We start from the raw sequence: 16,142 nt of genomic DNA, 5'->3' as shown, positions 1-16,142 counted from the left end.
TAGAAAATTAACAAATTGATTTCCCCCTATTATTTTGTGGTTTAGTAACTAACATTTGATTTCAAGCTTATCGTCAATTGAAACCAAATTCCTAATAAAAACAATAGGTTCGCATTCACATCGAGCGCTATAATAACTTAATTATGATGATGTTATCTAATAAAATTACCTTGCATCTGCGCCAGCAGTCCTGGCATGCCAGCAGCCAGGCTCGTCTACACCAACGGTCCAACAGTCGATATGTCCCTGCCAATGCCAGATGTCTAAGAGAAATAAACAAAGAATTAATGTACAGCCGAAATTGAATACAGAACGGAATATCTTAGGCATCTCGGGATGAACACTTCCGTCTTATAATGTATGCGTATATTATGTAACGAATGAAATTACGGTCATTCGCTCCGTCATGGGCATATTTTTTGGCACGGCTTAGAGCGGCCTTGAAGCACCGACAGACGTGGGTCACAGAGTCGATCGATCTTGGACGCCTTCCAGATTGATTGTAATTGATTGCCATCAATTACTTCAAATAAACAGCTATGTGGAATGATGAGGCGAATGGACACCGACCTAAGAATTCGGGTCGGGAAACGAAGATAGCGCCGAAGGAACTTGTCAGTCTAGTACAGCGATCACGTTCAGTCGGTTATCCATTGCACCTGCGATAAAAAGGAATGAATTAACTGGATATACTTCAACTACAAACCATATTAGGCTCAGTCTAAGATCTATAGATAATTTAATCAAGAAGTTTTCTTCTTATTGGCTACTTGGCATTGAAAAGCGGGGAATACCACAATACTAAACAAAAAACAGTATACAAAATAAAATAAAAAACAAAAAAAAGAAAAACAAAAAAGTCAGCAAAATAACCTGGCAGTAATTCGCTGTGCCTGGGGGTCATGTTTCATCAGGGGCGGGATTTTTCCTCGCAGTCACTTCACGTTTCTGATTATGTAAAATCGTAAAGTAACCTTGTGCAGACCAAATCCGACGAAGTTTCTCTGCGCCAAAGTTTCGACCAGCACACAAGAGAAAGATTGCAAAGGCAATTTAAGAGGCGCACAACAATCAAAGTTGATGTCCAAAGGTGTCTCAAAGGTGTCGCGATAAAACTATAGAGGCCGAGGCCCGTACAAAGAGGAACTCGGGGATCGGTTGGATGGCGTGAAAAGTATTTCCTTTAACTAAAAATCGAGAAAAAAATAATAAAATAAAGTAGAAGAAAATTGACTAGCAAAAGTTGAAATCCAGAATTTTTTGAATGTGTTATCATGGCTTGTGTCTAGACCCTGACCTTCGACAAGAAGCTGTATGACTACTATATTTCTATTTCTATCATTCTACACATATTTAGATTCATGGTTACGAGCCTTCGAGCGAAGGAGAAGTTTTCTTATTTTTCCTAACATCACGTTTCACGGTCAAATGGTCATCCAACTCTTCACCGAGTCGAAAACTTGTTTTGTTGTTTTTTTTTTTTTTATTATTTTGTTTTGAACGCGGATATTCTTTATGATTCGGCAATCGTTAGGTCAGAGAAACGATACTATTTAATATCGTAAAAATTTCGGTTAAAGTTCATTCACGACGAAACCGACACTAAACAAATTGCGATAACATGATTGATCAGGAATAGTTTCCACCTCAAATGGATTTGAAGCCAGGAAAGAAAAACAATTCTCTTTCATTTATAAATCAATTAACGGCGACCCTGCAATATTTATAGGCATTCCATTTTATTCGAGTCTCTCGAATCAATTTCGTTTCCCGCATCTGGAATAAAAACAAATACTAAGCGAATCGAGATAATCGACACATCATAACTAACTTGTGCCTCGCATATTTCATCCGCCCAAAGAAATTCCAAACAACAGAAAAAAAAGTGACCGGACTTGAACTTTCTGCGGGCATATCATGTAACCAGCTCTTATTAGAACCAAAATAAAAGGGAGCAAGGTATGTAATTTACATATTGAGAGGCAAATAACAATTTTCTACTTCAGGAAGGTTAAAACGGCAAGGGAACCTGTTCTACAAACGAGAAATGGACGAGAACGTAAGAAACGCCCAATAATGGAAAGTATATAAAGGTCGAGCCTCTTCTCGCTAGTAGTTTTTGTAGTTTCATATTTAAAAGCAAACGATGACAAAGATACCGGTAAGATTTCTTTACAAATACTATTAAGAAAAGATTGAACTTAACAATTGAATTTAAGTCTGCCTACCATCGTTTATGATTTAATCATGATTTGACAATAAAGATGATTGTTGTTTTTCTTTTCTTTTTTTCGTCAATTGATACATTATAGTTGATTGCTGTTTTTTCGGTTTGGCTCTTTGCTGTTTATGGCCAAATACCCGTCAATAACTTTGACCCTTATCACCCCTATTACATTCCCTACACTTCAACGTTTAACAATCAACCCATTAAACACGTTAATGATGAAACGGCAGCTCAGCAGTCTGGCGAAACTGTTGAATTCAAAAATAATCCGAGCATTAGGGATCTTTTCTATCAGGGTGCCATTTTTTTAAGAATCAAACAACTTGAAGCAACGACTGCTAGTTTAGCAAGGCAACTGAAAGGTAAGATTTTAAGATTAATTTTAGCAAACCCGTCACACTAAAATATTATTAAATAAAAAAAAAGAATAATCCTAATCGTTAAATATTTAATAAAATACAAATGTTTCTAACTTTCTATCGACTTTTACAGACACAAATGACAATTTATCAAAAACGCAAAAAACAGTTTCGGATTTGAAAGAGACACTGAAAAGTAAAGTTATCTAACAATAACTTAAATAAATTATATTGGGACTAAATGTAAAAAATTAAAAATTACTATTGTTATTTACAGCAACAAATGACAAGTTGGCGACTAAAGCCTCTCAAACTGATCTAGAGAAAACCAACGACGATGTTTCAAAATTGGGTACAGCATTGGAAAGTGAGTAAATTTATCGAAATTTTAATTGAATGAAAGAATTAATTTTAACAGCGATGCAAACTGCTTAAGACACTAAGGCCGACAAAACTGCGCTGGAAACTAAGGCCGACAAAACAGCTCTGGACGATAAGGCCGACAAAACTGCGTTGGACGCTAAGGCCGACAAAACAGCCCTGGACGATAAGGCCGACAAAACAGCCCTGGACGATAAGGCCGACAAAACTGCGCTGGACGATAAGGCCGACAAAACAGCCCTGGACGATAAGGCCGACAAAACTGCGCTGGACGCTAAGGCCGACAAAACTGCGCTGGACGATAAGGCCGACAAAACAGCCCTGGACGATAAGGCCGACAAAACTGCGCTGGACGCTAAGGCCGACAAAACAGCCCTGGACGATAAGGCCGACAAAACAGCCCTGGACGATAAGGCCGACAAAACAGCCCTGGACGATAAGGCCGACAAAACAGCCCTGGACGATAAGGCCGACAAAACTGCGCTGGACGATAAGGCCGACAAAACAGCCCTGGACGCTAAGGCCGACAAAACAGCCCTGGACGATAAGGCCGACAAAACAGCCCTGGACGATAAGGCCGACAAAACAGCCCTGGACGATAAGGCCGACAAAACTGCGTTGGACGCTAAGGCCGACAAAACAGCCCTGGACGATAAGGCCGACAAAACAGCCCTGGACGATAAGGCCGACAAAACAGCCCTGGACGATAAGGCCGACAAAACTGCGCTGGACGATAAGGCCGACAAAACTGCGCTGGACGCTAAGGCCGACAAAACTGCGCTGGACGCTAAGGCCGACAAAACAGCCCTGGACGATAAGGCCGACAAAACAGCCCTGGACGATAAGGCCGACAAAACTGCGTTGGACGCTAAGGCCGACAAAACAGCCCTGGACGATAAGGCCGACAAAACTGCGTTGGACGCTAAGGCCGACAAAACAGCCCTGGACGATAAGGCCGACAAAACTGCGTTGGACGCTAAGGCCGACAAAACAGCCCTGGACGATAAGGCCGACAAAACAGCCCTGGACGATAAGGCCGACAAAACAGCCCTGGACGATAAGGCCGACAAAACTGCGTTGGACGCTAAGGCCGACAAAACAGCCCTGGACGATAAGGCCGACAAAACAGCCCTGGACGATAAGGCCGACAAAACAGCCCTGGACGATAAGGCCGACAAAACTGCGCTGGACGATAAGGCCGACAAAACTGCGCTGGACGCTAAGGCCGACAAAACTGCGCTGGACGCTAAGGCCGACAAAACAGCCCTGGACGATAAGGCCGACAAAACAGCCCTGGACGATAAGGCCGACAAAACTGCGTTGGACGCTAAGGCCGACAAAACAGCCCTGGACGATAAGGCCGACAAAACAGCCCTGGACGATAAGGCCGACAAAACAGCCCTGGACGATAAGGCCGACAAAACGGCCCTGGACGATAAGGCCGACAAAACAGCCCTGGACGATAAGGCCGACAAAACAGCCCTGGACGATAAGGCCGACAAAACTGCGTTGGACGCTAAGGCCGACAAAACAGCCCTGGACGATAAGGCCGACAAAACGGCCCTGGACGATAAGGCCGACAAAACAGCCCTGGACGATAAGGCCGACAAAACTGCGTTGGACGCTAAGGCCGACAAAACAGCCCTGGACGATAAGGCCGACAAAACTGCGCTGGACGATAAGGCCGACAAAACTGCGCTGGACGCTAAGGCCGACAAAACTGCGCTGGACGCTAAGGCCGACAAAACAGCCCTGGACGCTAAGGCCGACAAAACAGCCCTGGACGATAAGGCCGACAAAACTGCGTTGGACGCTAAGGCCGACAAAACAGCCCTGGACGATAAGGCCGACAAAACAGCCCTGGACGATAAGGCCGACAAAACAGCCCTGGACGATAAGGCCGACAAAACGGCCCTGGACGATAAGGCCGACAAAACAGCCCTGGACGATAAGGCCGACAAAACAGCCCTGGACGATAAGGCCGACAAAACTGCGTTGGACGCTAAGGCCGACAAAACAGCCCTGGACGATAAGGCCGACAAAACGGCCCTGGACGATAAGGCCGACAAAACAGCCCTGGACGATAAGGCCGACAAAACTGCGTTGGACGCTAAGGCCGACAAAACAGCCCTGGACGATAAGGCCGACAAAACTGCGTTGGACGCTAAGGCCGACAAAACAGCCCTGGACGATAAGGCCGACAAAACAGCCCTGGACGCTAAGGCCGACAAAACAGCCCTGGACGATAAGGCCGACAAAACAGCCCTGGACGATAAGGCCGACAAAACTGCGTTGGACGCTAAGGCCGACAAAACAGCCCTGGACGATAAGGCCGACAAAACAGCCCTGGACGATAAGGCCGACAAAACAGCCCTGGACGATAAGGCCGACAAAACTGCGCTGGACGATAAGGCCGACAAAACTGCGTTGGACGCTAAGGCCGACAAAACAGCCCTGGACGATAAGGCCGACAAAACAGCCCTGGACGATAAGGCCGACAAAACAGCCCTGGACGATAAGGCCGACAAAACAGCCCTGGACGATAAGGCCGACAAAACTGCGCTGGACGATAAGGCCGACAAAACAGCCCTGGACGATAAGGCCGACAAAACTGCGTTGGACGCTAAGGCCGACAAAACTGCGCTGGACGATAAGGCCGACAAAACTGCGCTGGACGATAAGGCCGACAAAACTGCGCTGGACCCAATTAATACTGCTTTAAATAGTAAGGCCGAAAAAACAGCTTCAAACTAAAAATATTTTGACAAATTTTCGAAAAATTTAAAGGAAAAATAATTCATTTTTACAATTTTGTATAGCAATTACTACTCCCAGTTCTCTTGGTACAATCCCCACCTCATGTGGAGACCTCAAGACTATCGGATTCGTCAAAAGCGGAATCTTCTCCATCATGGACAACAAACAAGTCAAAAACGTCTATTGCGATTTTACTAAAACAACCGATTCAGGTACCGTAAAATAATTCGTTCAATATTTTTTACACATAGGCCTACTCGCCTACAGTATTCCACGCAGTATATAAAACATAACTTTTCTTTTTCTCTCGTTCGACCTCTTCATATGAAATAGAGTTGCAGAAAATGATCGGCACTGTCGACGTAAAATCTACAGCTATTTATTTCCACGCTAAAATGACGAATGTTTATTCGGCTGCCCTAACCACCATTCAATTTAATCCAATCAAACTCAATGTGGGAACTGCCCTTAACCCTGCCACTGGAATATTCGTCGCCCCTACACCAGGGAAATATTATTTCGCATTTTCGGGTATTAGTGATAGCGGCGTCAAAGCAAGAGTTCTGTTGCAGATGATGAAGACTGGAACAGCGGATTGGATCCTAGTAGGAGAAGGGTACGGTGACACCACCTTCAAGACTTTTTCCATGCATGCTACATTGGAACTTGTCAAAGGCGACCAAGTTAGGCTATACTTATCAGAAGGAAGAATTCACGATAATGTTTTACATAATTATTTTAATTATGTCGGTTGGCTAGTGGAAGAGAACGAATTAACAGTTTGATTTTTTATTGTACGGTCGTCCCATGTAGCTGTTTTTATCTACAGACGATGAATACGAAAATATAACTTGTGTGAGGTGAACGAATAAATAAAAAGTAGGCATTTTACTTTTAAATGGATTTCTTCCGCGTTCTTTCTCGATAATGTTCTACAACAATATAGAAATCAAAATGCTCAAATGACGGTTAGCTATTCGACTACAGCCAACACCTGTTCCATTTGGTTCTGTCAAACTCAATGTGGGAAACGCCTTTACCCCTAGTACTTTTTCGTCGTCCCCACTCCAGCAGGAAGAAGATACTATTTCGCTTATTGGGGTATTGCTGGTAGCACTGGTGTCCTACGAGTTGATTTGCAGCTGAAGACTGGAACAGCTAATTGGGCCATTGTAGGAGAAGCAAACTCTAACGGTGCCTATCAGACTTGTGCTCTATCCATTCTACACTGGAGCTTCTCAAAATTTCCAGAAAAGTAATGACTTGGCATCATTCAAAAGAGGGGAAAAAAACCCATGGGGCAAACAAAGGGGGTCAGCACCAAATTCACTAACAAACTCTGATCTATTAGGTGTTCCGCAAATGGAGCACGGCACAATAAGTGACAGTTATACTTCCGCGTGGCCAGAAGGGGGCCCTAATTAAGCTCTTGATTGAATTCGTATGTGCTATCTACGCTTGCTGGGCAGGCTTGAGCAACACAAAAGGTTTGCAATGCGCGTAAACTGAAACAAGATTTGTTCACTGTAGTACTTTACTCGTAATTAAATTCGTTAAAAGTTTTAAGTTCAACCGATCAATATTAAACGATTTGTCGATTTGTCACTACAACGGCCGAGGTTACGTAGTTGCCTAACCACTCTACCTGCTACGCACAGATCCCATTTAAAAATGTGTGAAATGAACATCAAAATTTATTTTTCAAATAAAATTTTAATGAGAACAATGTGGGTTAAAACCCAAAATATTTCATTTTCCTAATGACTAAAAAGCACGACTTCAAAAAATGTAACTTTTTGCAAAAAGAGCTACGTAGGATGACAAGCGGATTCACTAATCTCGGTACGAGTCTATATAAGCATAAGAGGGGCAAGCCCATCGATAACAATCAACAACTAGAATTTCGATAAATGACAATGATCGCGATGCCATTTATCGTGATGCTGATACTCGGATTTTTATTTCCCGCATTCGCTTGGATCGGATTCAAACTGACCGATTTCTTCCAACGGAAAACCAAACAGGAACCAGTCCCAAACCAACCAGACGTTCACCATTTAGTGGCGACAGTACCCGAAGGCAAAGTTGACAAGCTCGAAAATGATGATCGATTTAACAAACGAGAAATCGATCGATGTGAAAAGCAATTTCAAAACCTGAGCACAGTCATAACGAATGATGTGGAAGAAACCCCAAAAGACAATGAAAAGTTGGATCAGGGCTTTCAAGAAATGGCCTCCGAGAGTGAATGGGATCGCCACATAACCGAATCGCAATTACGGCAGGAGAATAACGATCTGAAAAAGGCATTGGTGAGCTTGCAGGAAAAGAATCAACGAATGGCAGAGGCTCACAAGACTTTTCCCCCGTCAGTTCCGATCGCCAACAACTTGGCTACTGAAAACCAGTTGTCTATACTTCAATCCCGAATCGAAAAGTTGGAGAAGGAAAAGGTCCTACATAGTGAAACTGTTTTGGAATGGGAGGTCGCCGAGTCCCAGCTCAGGAAAGAAATTGCGGAGTTGGAAAACGTTGTGAGAAACCACAAAAAGGCCCTGTCAATCAAAGTATTTGAAGTGGACTCACTGGAACAAGAAAACGAACTCCTGACGCAGAACCTGGATTCAGTCACCACAAACCTTGAAATTCAATTGAACAAATTAAGCCATTTGGATCCTGAGCTGTCTGATGAGCAATTCGCCACTTCCTTCTCATTAGAAACCCAAAACGAGGAAGCCAAACAGGAAGCCACGATGTGGCGAACGAAATTCGAAGCTTTGCAAAGCGAAAACCGGATAATGTGGCAGATTCGTGAGGATACGCTGCGTTCCGGGCAAAAAGCGAAAAGGTTGGCTGACGAACAGCTGGCAGCGCTAGCGGAAGCTCTTACGGCTCTGCAACAAGCCATTCCGGATGCCAAAAAAGGAGCTGCGGAAGCGGAGGCAAAGGTGGGCGGGACGTGGGACAAATTCAAACCAAGCCCAAGTTACGGACGAGACTATTGGTATGATCGGTGGGTTAAGAAGAAAACTGGAATTCAACCACTATCGCGAGAAGAACTCGAGTTCATCAAATTACTTCAAAGCACAGGATCCCAATTGTACAAGAGAGCCACCATTCTCAAAGAACATGCAGAAAACCTCAAAGAGAAAGGCAAAGATTTGAAAAGGAAAGCAAAACAACTTTCAGGATTGTAAAGCAAAATAATTAGACTGATGTGTTAAGAGGAGGCTGCAAATTGCCTAACTTTACGAAGATCAGTTCTTGAGATTTGTGATATGAAACGGTTAAACAATTTTTGATTTGTCTAAGAGTGAATACAATGGATAACGCTGAAAAAAAGCAAACGCAGTGTTGTACACAACGCAGAAATTGCCCCAAGATCTCGAGCCTTCATGACAACATTTTGAACGACATGTAGCCGAGGTGGGTTGGGGGCGATATTCAATTGAAACAAATCTATCGAGAACTGAATGCAAGGAAGCAGTAAAAATTCGCAGTAAATGGCTTCACAAAAGAAAGAAAAAAGCCCTGAACAACAGTATCGAATTAAAATCAAGTCCTAGCTAGCATATACAGGCAGACAGCACACTTAAGACTATGAGAAATTGAATGTTGAATCGGTATTTCACTTACTCAGGGAGCTTGATGTCCTAGATGGAGATGATGATGCAACCAGAGGTGATGAAAAACAAAAACTTCCAAGGTTTTCAGCTTTCTCGTGGACGCCCAATCACTGTAAAATAAAAAGAAACACTCTTTAATTGCCAACATTTTTTCTCGTAATTTTTTTCTTGTGCATGGCAAATTAAGGAAACAATGTAGGCCAGTATCCTTCATTAACACAAGAAGTTGGGTTACAATCGTAATAAAACTAGATTGATATCTGATGTACCGTCTAGTTTCTGATTCAGTGATGCCATCTTTCGCATGTACAGTTTCTGGAATACATTGGCAAACAATGAATATTTTAATTATTTAGTTTTTCTTCATCTGAAAAACAGAAATACTTGATTGTTTGATAGTTTTCCTTTTCCAATTATACATGATCACATGGTCATGTGGCTTTTCATCACACCACCTGGCATTTTCCCCTCCACTTTTCAAGAACAAATCTCACTGAATTAAGTCTGCTGAAAGACTTGACCACTTGACCAAAAGACATGTATTTACTTGCTTTCAAGAAATAGTTTTAGGTGCTTCGGCCATGATGCTTTGTCCATGCTTCTATCTTCCATCAAATCTTTCTTCAACTGTGCTCCGAGCCTCCGATTCCATTCCTCCGAAATTTCTATGCAAATGCTGATGAGCAGACGAAATATGCAGTTGTTAATCTCTATCGCTAGATGCCATTTATCCATCATAGAGTCTGGTGGTCATGCCCGTGTGTGGATATAAATAAAAATAAATATAAACAATTTTAGTAAATAATTCTCAGTGTTGTATTTTTCAATATTCCAGTCATAACATGCATTCTTGAATTGATTTATAAAGCTTGAAGTTGTTACTGCAACTATGAGAATGTCAATCCTGTCATTCTCAGAATCTCTGTGAACCAACTGTCAATCTGTCATCGATTGTGCGTGATGATGTAAGTTCACGTTAGGGAAATGTTTATTCAAATTTTGTGCTGAGTCTGAGTCTGTACTGAGGACTGAGTGTACGTCATTCGGTCTTTGTCATGTTGATCGGCGGCTGACGGAAAGTTTTATCCGGTTCGATACTAATTCCTACCAAATTCAATCAGTAGGCTAGTTATCAGTTGTATTTGTAACATGATGTCAAATATAATATGCTAACTTGAATCTCTGACCCAATCAATTTTTGACAGCCTTCTCCATGGCTCGTCAGTTTTTGACAGTTTGCATCGACAAGTAGAACAACTTTGTCCCCCAAAAGAAATTTATTTTTCAGTTGTGCGTAGAGTAGTAAACAGATAAGTTCAGACTACAGACCATTGCTCTCAATGTATTTAGTTCTACTCTTTTTAATTTTCTTCATTTGGTGCAGTGTTTTCAACCCAGCATGTTCGTCTGCAGCTAACCAACTCAATGGCCGACATCTCCGCGTCATTTGGGTATAAATTTCTCGTCAATTTTCCCGTTAATATGTATACTTAATTTGACTTATTTCAGCCACGTTGGAGTGGTAATCGCAAAGGATTGTCGGGACCACTTAAGGGAGGCGTTGTCCTCGACTTTCTTTCGGCTCGTTTAAATTTCACGTAACCAATCCAAATATGCAAATGACATGCTTACTTATTATTTGATTTCCCAATTCTTTCATGCAGGTACGAGATGGTTCGAGTGGCAGAAGAGCTGGAACCGGAAATAGGGCGAGGCCAAATAGACTACTTGATCGATAACGTTGGTTTTCCCATCATTCTAAGATCTTTAATCTACTTTCTAATAACTTTCTTGGTCTATTAGCAATGCGATTTGCTGATCCAAAGTGTCTTTGCGACAAGTCGGCGCAACAAAATCGTCGATTTGACACTTCCTTGGGTTTACGACTCTTCCGCTTTCCTCATTCCCGTCCCGGATGAAACGGCCAACGTCAACGCCGTCGTCAAACCGTTTCAATGGCAGGTATATACCCGACAGAAATTAACTTTTAAAGCTTGATATTACCCTTTATTTCTTTTCAAAGATTTGGTTGGTACTTGGCTTGTCGATTATCTGCGTCATCGCCGTTTTGAATTTCATTCACAAATATCGGCCCTCCCAAAAAGAGGCGGACACAATCGAATTGGCGGAAACTAAAACTGGACAATACTACCTGTACACGTTCGGAACTTTGCTGTCCCAAGGTTTGATTCAATTCACTCACATTCACAAAAGGAACATGTAACATAATTAACATGTTGCACAAGGTGGGCCATGTACATCGAAACGGTTATCCATTCGTTTGGTCGCTGCGGCTTGGTGCTTAGCGGCTTTCATCTTTGTCCAGGCGTATAACTCGACTCTTTTCACTTACGTCGTGACACCGGTCCATCAGCCACTGATCAATTCCATCTACGACATTTTTGAAAACTCCGATATCAATTTACTAGTCAGAACAGACACTATCGATCTCTTGCTTAAGGTAATCAATAGACAAGTCTGAGATTGGTAGAAACTAAAATTTTCGTCTCAACAGAGAAATAACAATACGGGTGTGTTCTTGAAAATACAAAAGAAACTCGACTCTTATGCAAATTCTCGGTGCGCTTTGGCTTCCAATTGCATTCAAAGTGTTGCGTCAGGATCGAGAAATGTTTACTTTGAAGTAAAATGTTATTTTTCCTTATCAATCTCATTTTCCCCAAGATTGCTAAATACTTCTAATTACTTAACACAGTCCAGAAATTACCTAAAAGACGCAATAAGGACAGAATTTAAAAGAACTGGCAAATGCAAGTTGCAGTTGGCGAAAGAAGGATTCACCGGAGTTACCTCGTCGTTGGCCCTACAGAAAAACAGTCCTTACACCCAAAGTACCACTCAGGGGTAAGGTAAATTCACTTATTTTCAAATTGTTCATCTACTATAATACCTTTCAATTCTCCCAAACATAGGATATTGGAGCTTCAACAAACTGGAATAATCGACTACTGGGACACCTGGTTCCGACCCATGCCTCCGCAATGCAACGGGAAACCTCCGACTGGAGTCAATTCACCTGGAAACAATCCTTCACGCCTGTCCCTGAAAAATTTGACGGGAGCATTTCTAGTTTTACTAGTTGGACTGGGCCTATCTTTTATGGCTTTCCTTTTCGAGCAGATAGTTGCCATCTTGTCTGAGCGCCACCGGGTTAAAACGCTCACCGAGTTAGTACAGGTAGCACCAGGAGAATCCACAGGAGAATTCACAGGAGAAACCCAGGAAGAACTGTCAATTACCGAAGAAGAGTTATCTGGTAATAGTAACATTGAGGAACCACCCAGTAATGTTACAGAAGTGACAGGTGTAGAGGTTATTGTAGAGTCAATGGACATTATTACAATAGCGACACAAGAAAACGAATGAAAGAATCGAAAGAATAGTCATATATAGTTAACGTAGTCGAATATCTGCATTGATTCTTAGACGCACAAAATAGATGGCGCACTGAAATATCAAATGACGGCAAGGAACTCAATACAAATTAGTCGTAAAAGACTGACCTTCTTGGCTTATTCTTTTTTGTTGCGCATGTCTAGAACAAGTTTTAAAATATCGGCCTACGTATGTGAGAAAAAATTTCAAAAAGAACAACGACTCCCATCAATGAAACAATTTCCGTTGGTAAGTTTTCAGACCCGATTAGAGTCATGTGAACACGGAAGTTGATTTGAAATAACATAGCAAAGAATTTAGTCACTCACCTTGTGTTGGCTGAAATAAATTTCAAACTGATTTGGGTTTTTATTGACTGGTAAAAATGGCCGCATAAAATGTACAATCGGATTAAAATACTACTGAACCGTCCATCAATCAGTGTAACATTTGAGACAAAACTTAACAAGCTATTTAAAGCTTACAAACGTTGTGATTTCATTCATTCTTTTGCTGCTTCTCCAGTTCCTTCCGTGCCAGGTAAGCCCGGAAGCCCTTATCCGTTCCGTGGATCCCGTCCAGGAAAGGAGACCGACTGAAACAGGCATTGTTCATCATGTGGTGATAGTTGTGCTCCTCCGAACTGGTCAGCCCTGGAATGTGATATCCGCTGTGGTTCTTCAAGCCCCTCAGGTGTACAAATGCATACCACGCCCACAGAGTGAATAAATGAGGATTCGTCATGAGTGGACCCTGTTATTTGAAAATAAAACAAAAACTTGAATTGACGGATAAAATCTTAAATTATGCAATTGGAATAGAAATGAAAGTTTACCAGGACAACCGGAATCATATTGAGGGCAAATTCGATCCGAGTGCTGTACACAAAGGTGATGGCAATCGGCGCTGGCCATTCGTGATGTTTCTTGTGCACCCACGAGTATAATTTAGGATGATGCATTAATCTAATTAAAGACAATTAATCTATAATTAATTGCGATCATTTTTATAATAGCTTGAATTTAATTGAGTACCTGTGCACATAATAAAGTCCGATTTCGTCTACGATAATAAAGATGATGAAATCGATGATAAAACGCTGGAGACTGGGCAAATCGTCGATGACTGGCATCGTGTTGGTAAACTTTTTCATGAAATAACTGGAGATGAGGAGTGGGAAGGAAACGGACCACTGGTTGATCAACACCACCTGAATAGTCTAATGCAGAAAATAATTTTTAGCTTTTTCATTGGATTCATTTAGAAATTTAATTTAGATACCTCTTTAAGTCGATTCAAATCAACCGGTTCGTGAGTTCCAGGTTGGAGCTTGTACTTGCGAGTCCATCTGGGCCAGTTGTAATAATCCACAAACATGAACATGATTCCGAAACTCCAAAATGGAATTTGAATGGATAACAAAATACCTGCCATTAATTTTTTTTAAAATTAATTAAAATCCAATCATTTGAAATAAAAATCGGGAAACTACTCACCAACAACATACAAGTAAAAATCGTCATTTCCAAAAAAGGCCAACACTTTCTTCCATTGCGAATCGAGAGCGACGCTGGATGCGGTCCGGAATTGTTTCAATTGCCTGTGCGGATCGAATAAACCACAAACTGTTAGGAAAATGTCTAAATTGCACTCGATTAATTGCCTTACGTCGTCAGCGATTGTCCGTAGAGAAGAGACACAACCAGTAAAGTAGCGGCCAACAAGAGTAGTGACGGCCTCTGCCATCCGCCCAGCCGTTTCAGCAGCTCCATGACACCGCACAATGGACAGTCCGAACAAAACTAAGGCGATCCAACCGCTTCCTTGCATTTATCATTGGCTGAGGCCATGGCCAGCGCCAAGTGGGACACTCGATTGAAAAAGGGAATGAAATAAACAGACTGTACACACGAGTCGTTCATTCTCTTCCGTGTCCGTGTGTAAGCAGAGTAATCAGCAAACCGGTTTCAACAGCTAGTCACGATTCGACTGACACCATGAGGGATCGATAGATTCAGCATTGTCTCTAGTTGCACAAGGGGAGTAACTGTAGAAAGCTATTTCACTGACCTACTGTAGGGGATATGCTAAACCTGTTGTGCAATCATTTAACCACCCACTTTTACTTGGCTAAACCTGACGAGCAAAAAAGTCGGTTGGACACGTCAGTCAGGATGATCTATAACGACAAGAGTTATTTCAGTGCCTTTTTTTTTTAAATTTCTCTACATGACCCCAATCGAAATACCTGCACAAGATTGACCTACATTTTAATTATGAGAGAGACTGGAATTATTCATCATTTGAAAGGAAAAAAAGGTAAAACAAAAAACAAACGGTGGATAATAACTGTAAAAGAATTTAAAATGAGAGCGCACTATTGTTATCACCAGACATTCTGGTTTGGTTAGAATTGGCGCGGTCATCGTCCAACAGTCGACCGTCGTGAGAATGCGTTGCTTATTCGTGTTTACCGTTTTCCGTACGCACCGTTGACGTGCCAAATGATAGCGGAGAATTCTTATGAGATAACCACACAAGGGATTTCCCAAATCCAGAGAATAAATACCCCCCATAAACTGAAATTCGACCTACTACCCCGGAGTGTAGTTGACACTATGCCACATCTAGTGGCAATAATACGGAATGGAGAAATTATCAGCCGGAACAGCTGACACACCAGCACTTAGCACTTGAGCAGTTTGTCTCATTGACAGTGTCGAGGAAATCTATTACACAACTACCATAGTGTCTAAACGGACGGCCATTATTTCTTATTTAGTTGGTCAAATACACTTGACACTTCTGCGGTTAAAATCGACCGCAGAGTATCTAAAGGATTTTACCATCGGCTTTATTGCGGTTTCTGCTATTAGAAAGACTCGACCGCTGTTATATTATCATCAGTTAAATTTTTAAAAGTGGTGGAAGAGTGTGTCAAACATTTGTCAGTGAAATAACCACGTAATCCATTAAGAATAGTTACTTTAAATCTTATTAGCGATAAATCACAACAAGAGTGAACGAGATAACAAGATTTTACAACTTACCCCATTCAAAATCAACTGCTGGTTTAAATGTAATCTCTTCTTCTGATGCGATCCGGCCGGAATCATCCGAAAGGTAAAATACATTTTGATTTTTGAGGAGCAAGACGACAACCTCCGAATGAGTTGACATTCCGCACTCGACTAACATTTTTCGACCATTTTGGGGGCGTTTTGACCTTGGGAAAAACAAGAAGGAAGAGAAACATAATTTACTTTTTTCTCTGGAAACAAATAAAAAATTTACATTTTAACTTAAAGAGCTCTATTTGGTGGATTTTTACCTGTGTAATTTTGGAGTTACTATCAGTTACTTGCGTGATAAAGGCTTATCATTTATTCAAATATC

General features: G+C 41.8%; 4 protein-coding genes across 6 annotated transcripts; 3 read left to right on the top strand and 1 right to left on the bottom strand.

Moving 5' to 3' along the window:
* Nucleotides 1–5,597: 5,597 nt before the first annotated feature.
* On the top strand, nucleotides 5,598–6,555 carry LOC124196950 (complement C1q-like protein 3). The gene is made up of 3 exons (XM_046592206.1): nucleotides 5,598–5,692; nucleotides 5,787–5,936; nucleotides 6,058–6,555. The coding sequence occupies exons 2-3, from the start codon at nucleotides 5,879–5,881 to the stop codon at nucleotides 6,507–6,509; spliced, it is 510 nt and encodes a 169-aa protein (XP_046448162.1). The 5' UTR covers nucleotides 5,598–5,692; nucleotides 5,787–5,878; the 3' UTR covers nucleotides 6,510–6,555.
* Nucleotides 6,556–7,649: 1,094 nt separating this feature from the next.
* LOC124197706 (protein Hook homolog 1-like) lies at nucleotides 7,650–8,921 on the top strand. The gene has a single exon (XM_046593236.1). It carries the CDS (start codon nucleotides 7,650–7,652, stop codon nucleotides 8,919–8,921), a length of 1,272 nt encoding a protein of 423 aa, XP_046449192.1.
* Nucleotides 8,922–10,068: 1,147 nt separating this feature from the next.
* LOC124196941 (glutamate receptor ionotropic, delta-1-like) lies at nucleotides 10,069–12,869 on the top strand. Of its 2 annotated transcripts, XM_046592190.1 has the most exons (10): nucleotides 10,069–10,315; nucleotides 10,735–10,801; nucleotides 10,860–10,948; nucleotides 11,015–11,090; nucleotides 11,154–11,312; nucleotides 11,374–11,533; nucleotides 11,597–11,811; nucleotides 11,866–11,994; nucleotides 12,067–12,215; nucleotides 12,284–12,869. In XM_046592190.1, exons 1-10 carry the CDS (start codon nucleotides 10,311–10,313, stop codon nucleotides 12,735–12,737), a joined length of 1,503 nt encoding a protein of 500 aa, XP_046448146.1. In that variant the 5' UTR covers nucleotides 10,069–10,310; the 3' UTR covers nucleotides 12,738–12,869. The 2 variants fall into 2 exon arrangements, with proteins under 2 accessions (XP_046448146.1, XP_046448145.1); XM_046592189.1 differs by lacking the exon at nucleotides 10,069–10,315 and having other exon boundaries at nucleotides 10,332–10,801.
* A 226-nt stretch (nucleotides 12,870–13,095) lies between these two features.
* LOC124196944 (fatty acid hydroxylase domain-containing protein 2-like) lies at nucleotides 13,096–15,961 on the bottom strand. Of its 2 annotated transcripts, XM_046592201.1 has the most exons (7): nucleotides 15,797–15,961; nucleotides 14,415–14,616; nucleotides 14,243–14,346; nucleotides 14,028–14,173; nucleotides 13,781–13,965; nucleotides 13,582–13,711; nucleotides 13,096–13,499 (listed from the first exon to the last, which is right to left on the bottom strand). In XM_046592201.1, exons 2-7 carry the CDS (start codon nucleotides 14,516–14,518, stop codon nucleotides 13,245–13,247), a joined length of 924 nt encoding a protein of 307 aa, XP_046448157.1. In that variant the 5' UTR covers nucleotides 14,519–14,616; nucleotides 15,797–15,961; the 3' UTR covers nucleotides 13,096–13,244. The 2 variants fall into 2 exon arrangements, with proteins under 2 accessions (XP_046448157.1, XP_046448155.1); XM_046592199.1 differs by having other exon boundaries at nucleotides 14,415–15,961.
* Nucleotides 15,962–16,142: the final 181 nt, after the last annotated feature.

This window comes from Daphnia pulex, chromosome 7, assembly GCF_021134715.1.
Source record: "Daphnia pulex isolate KAP4 chromosome 7, ASM2113471v1".
Lineage (NCBI taxonomy): Eukaryota > Metazoa > Arthropoda > Branchiopoda > Diplostraca > Daphniidae > Daphnia > Daphnia pulex.
Note: the sequence above shows the minus strand (reverse complement) of the source record. Positions and strands in the feature narration are given on the sequence as shown.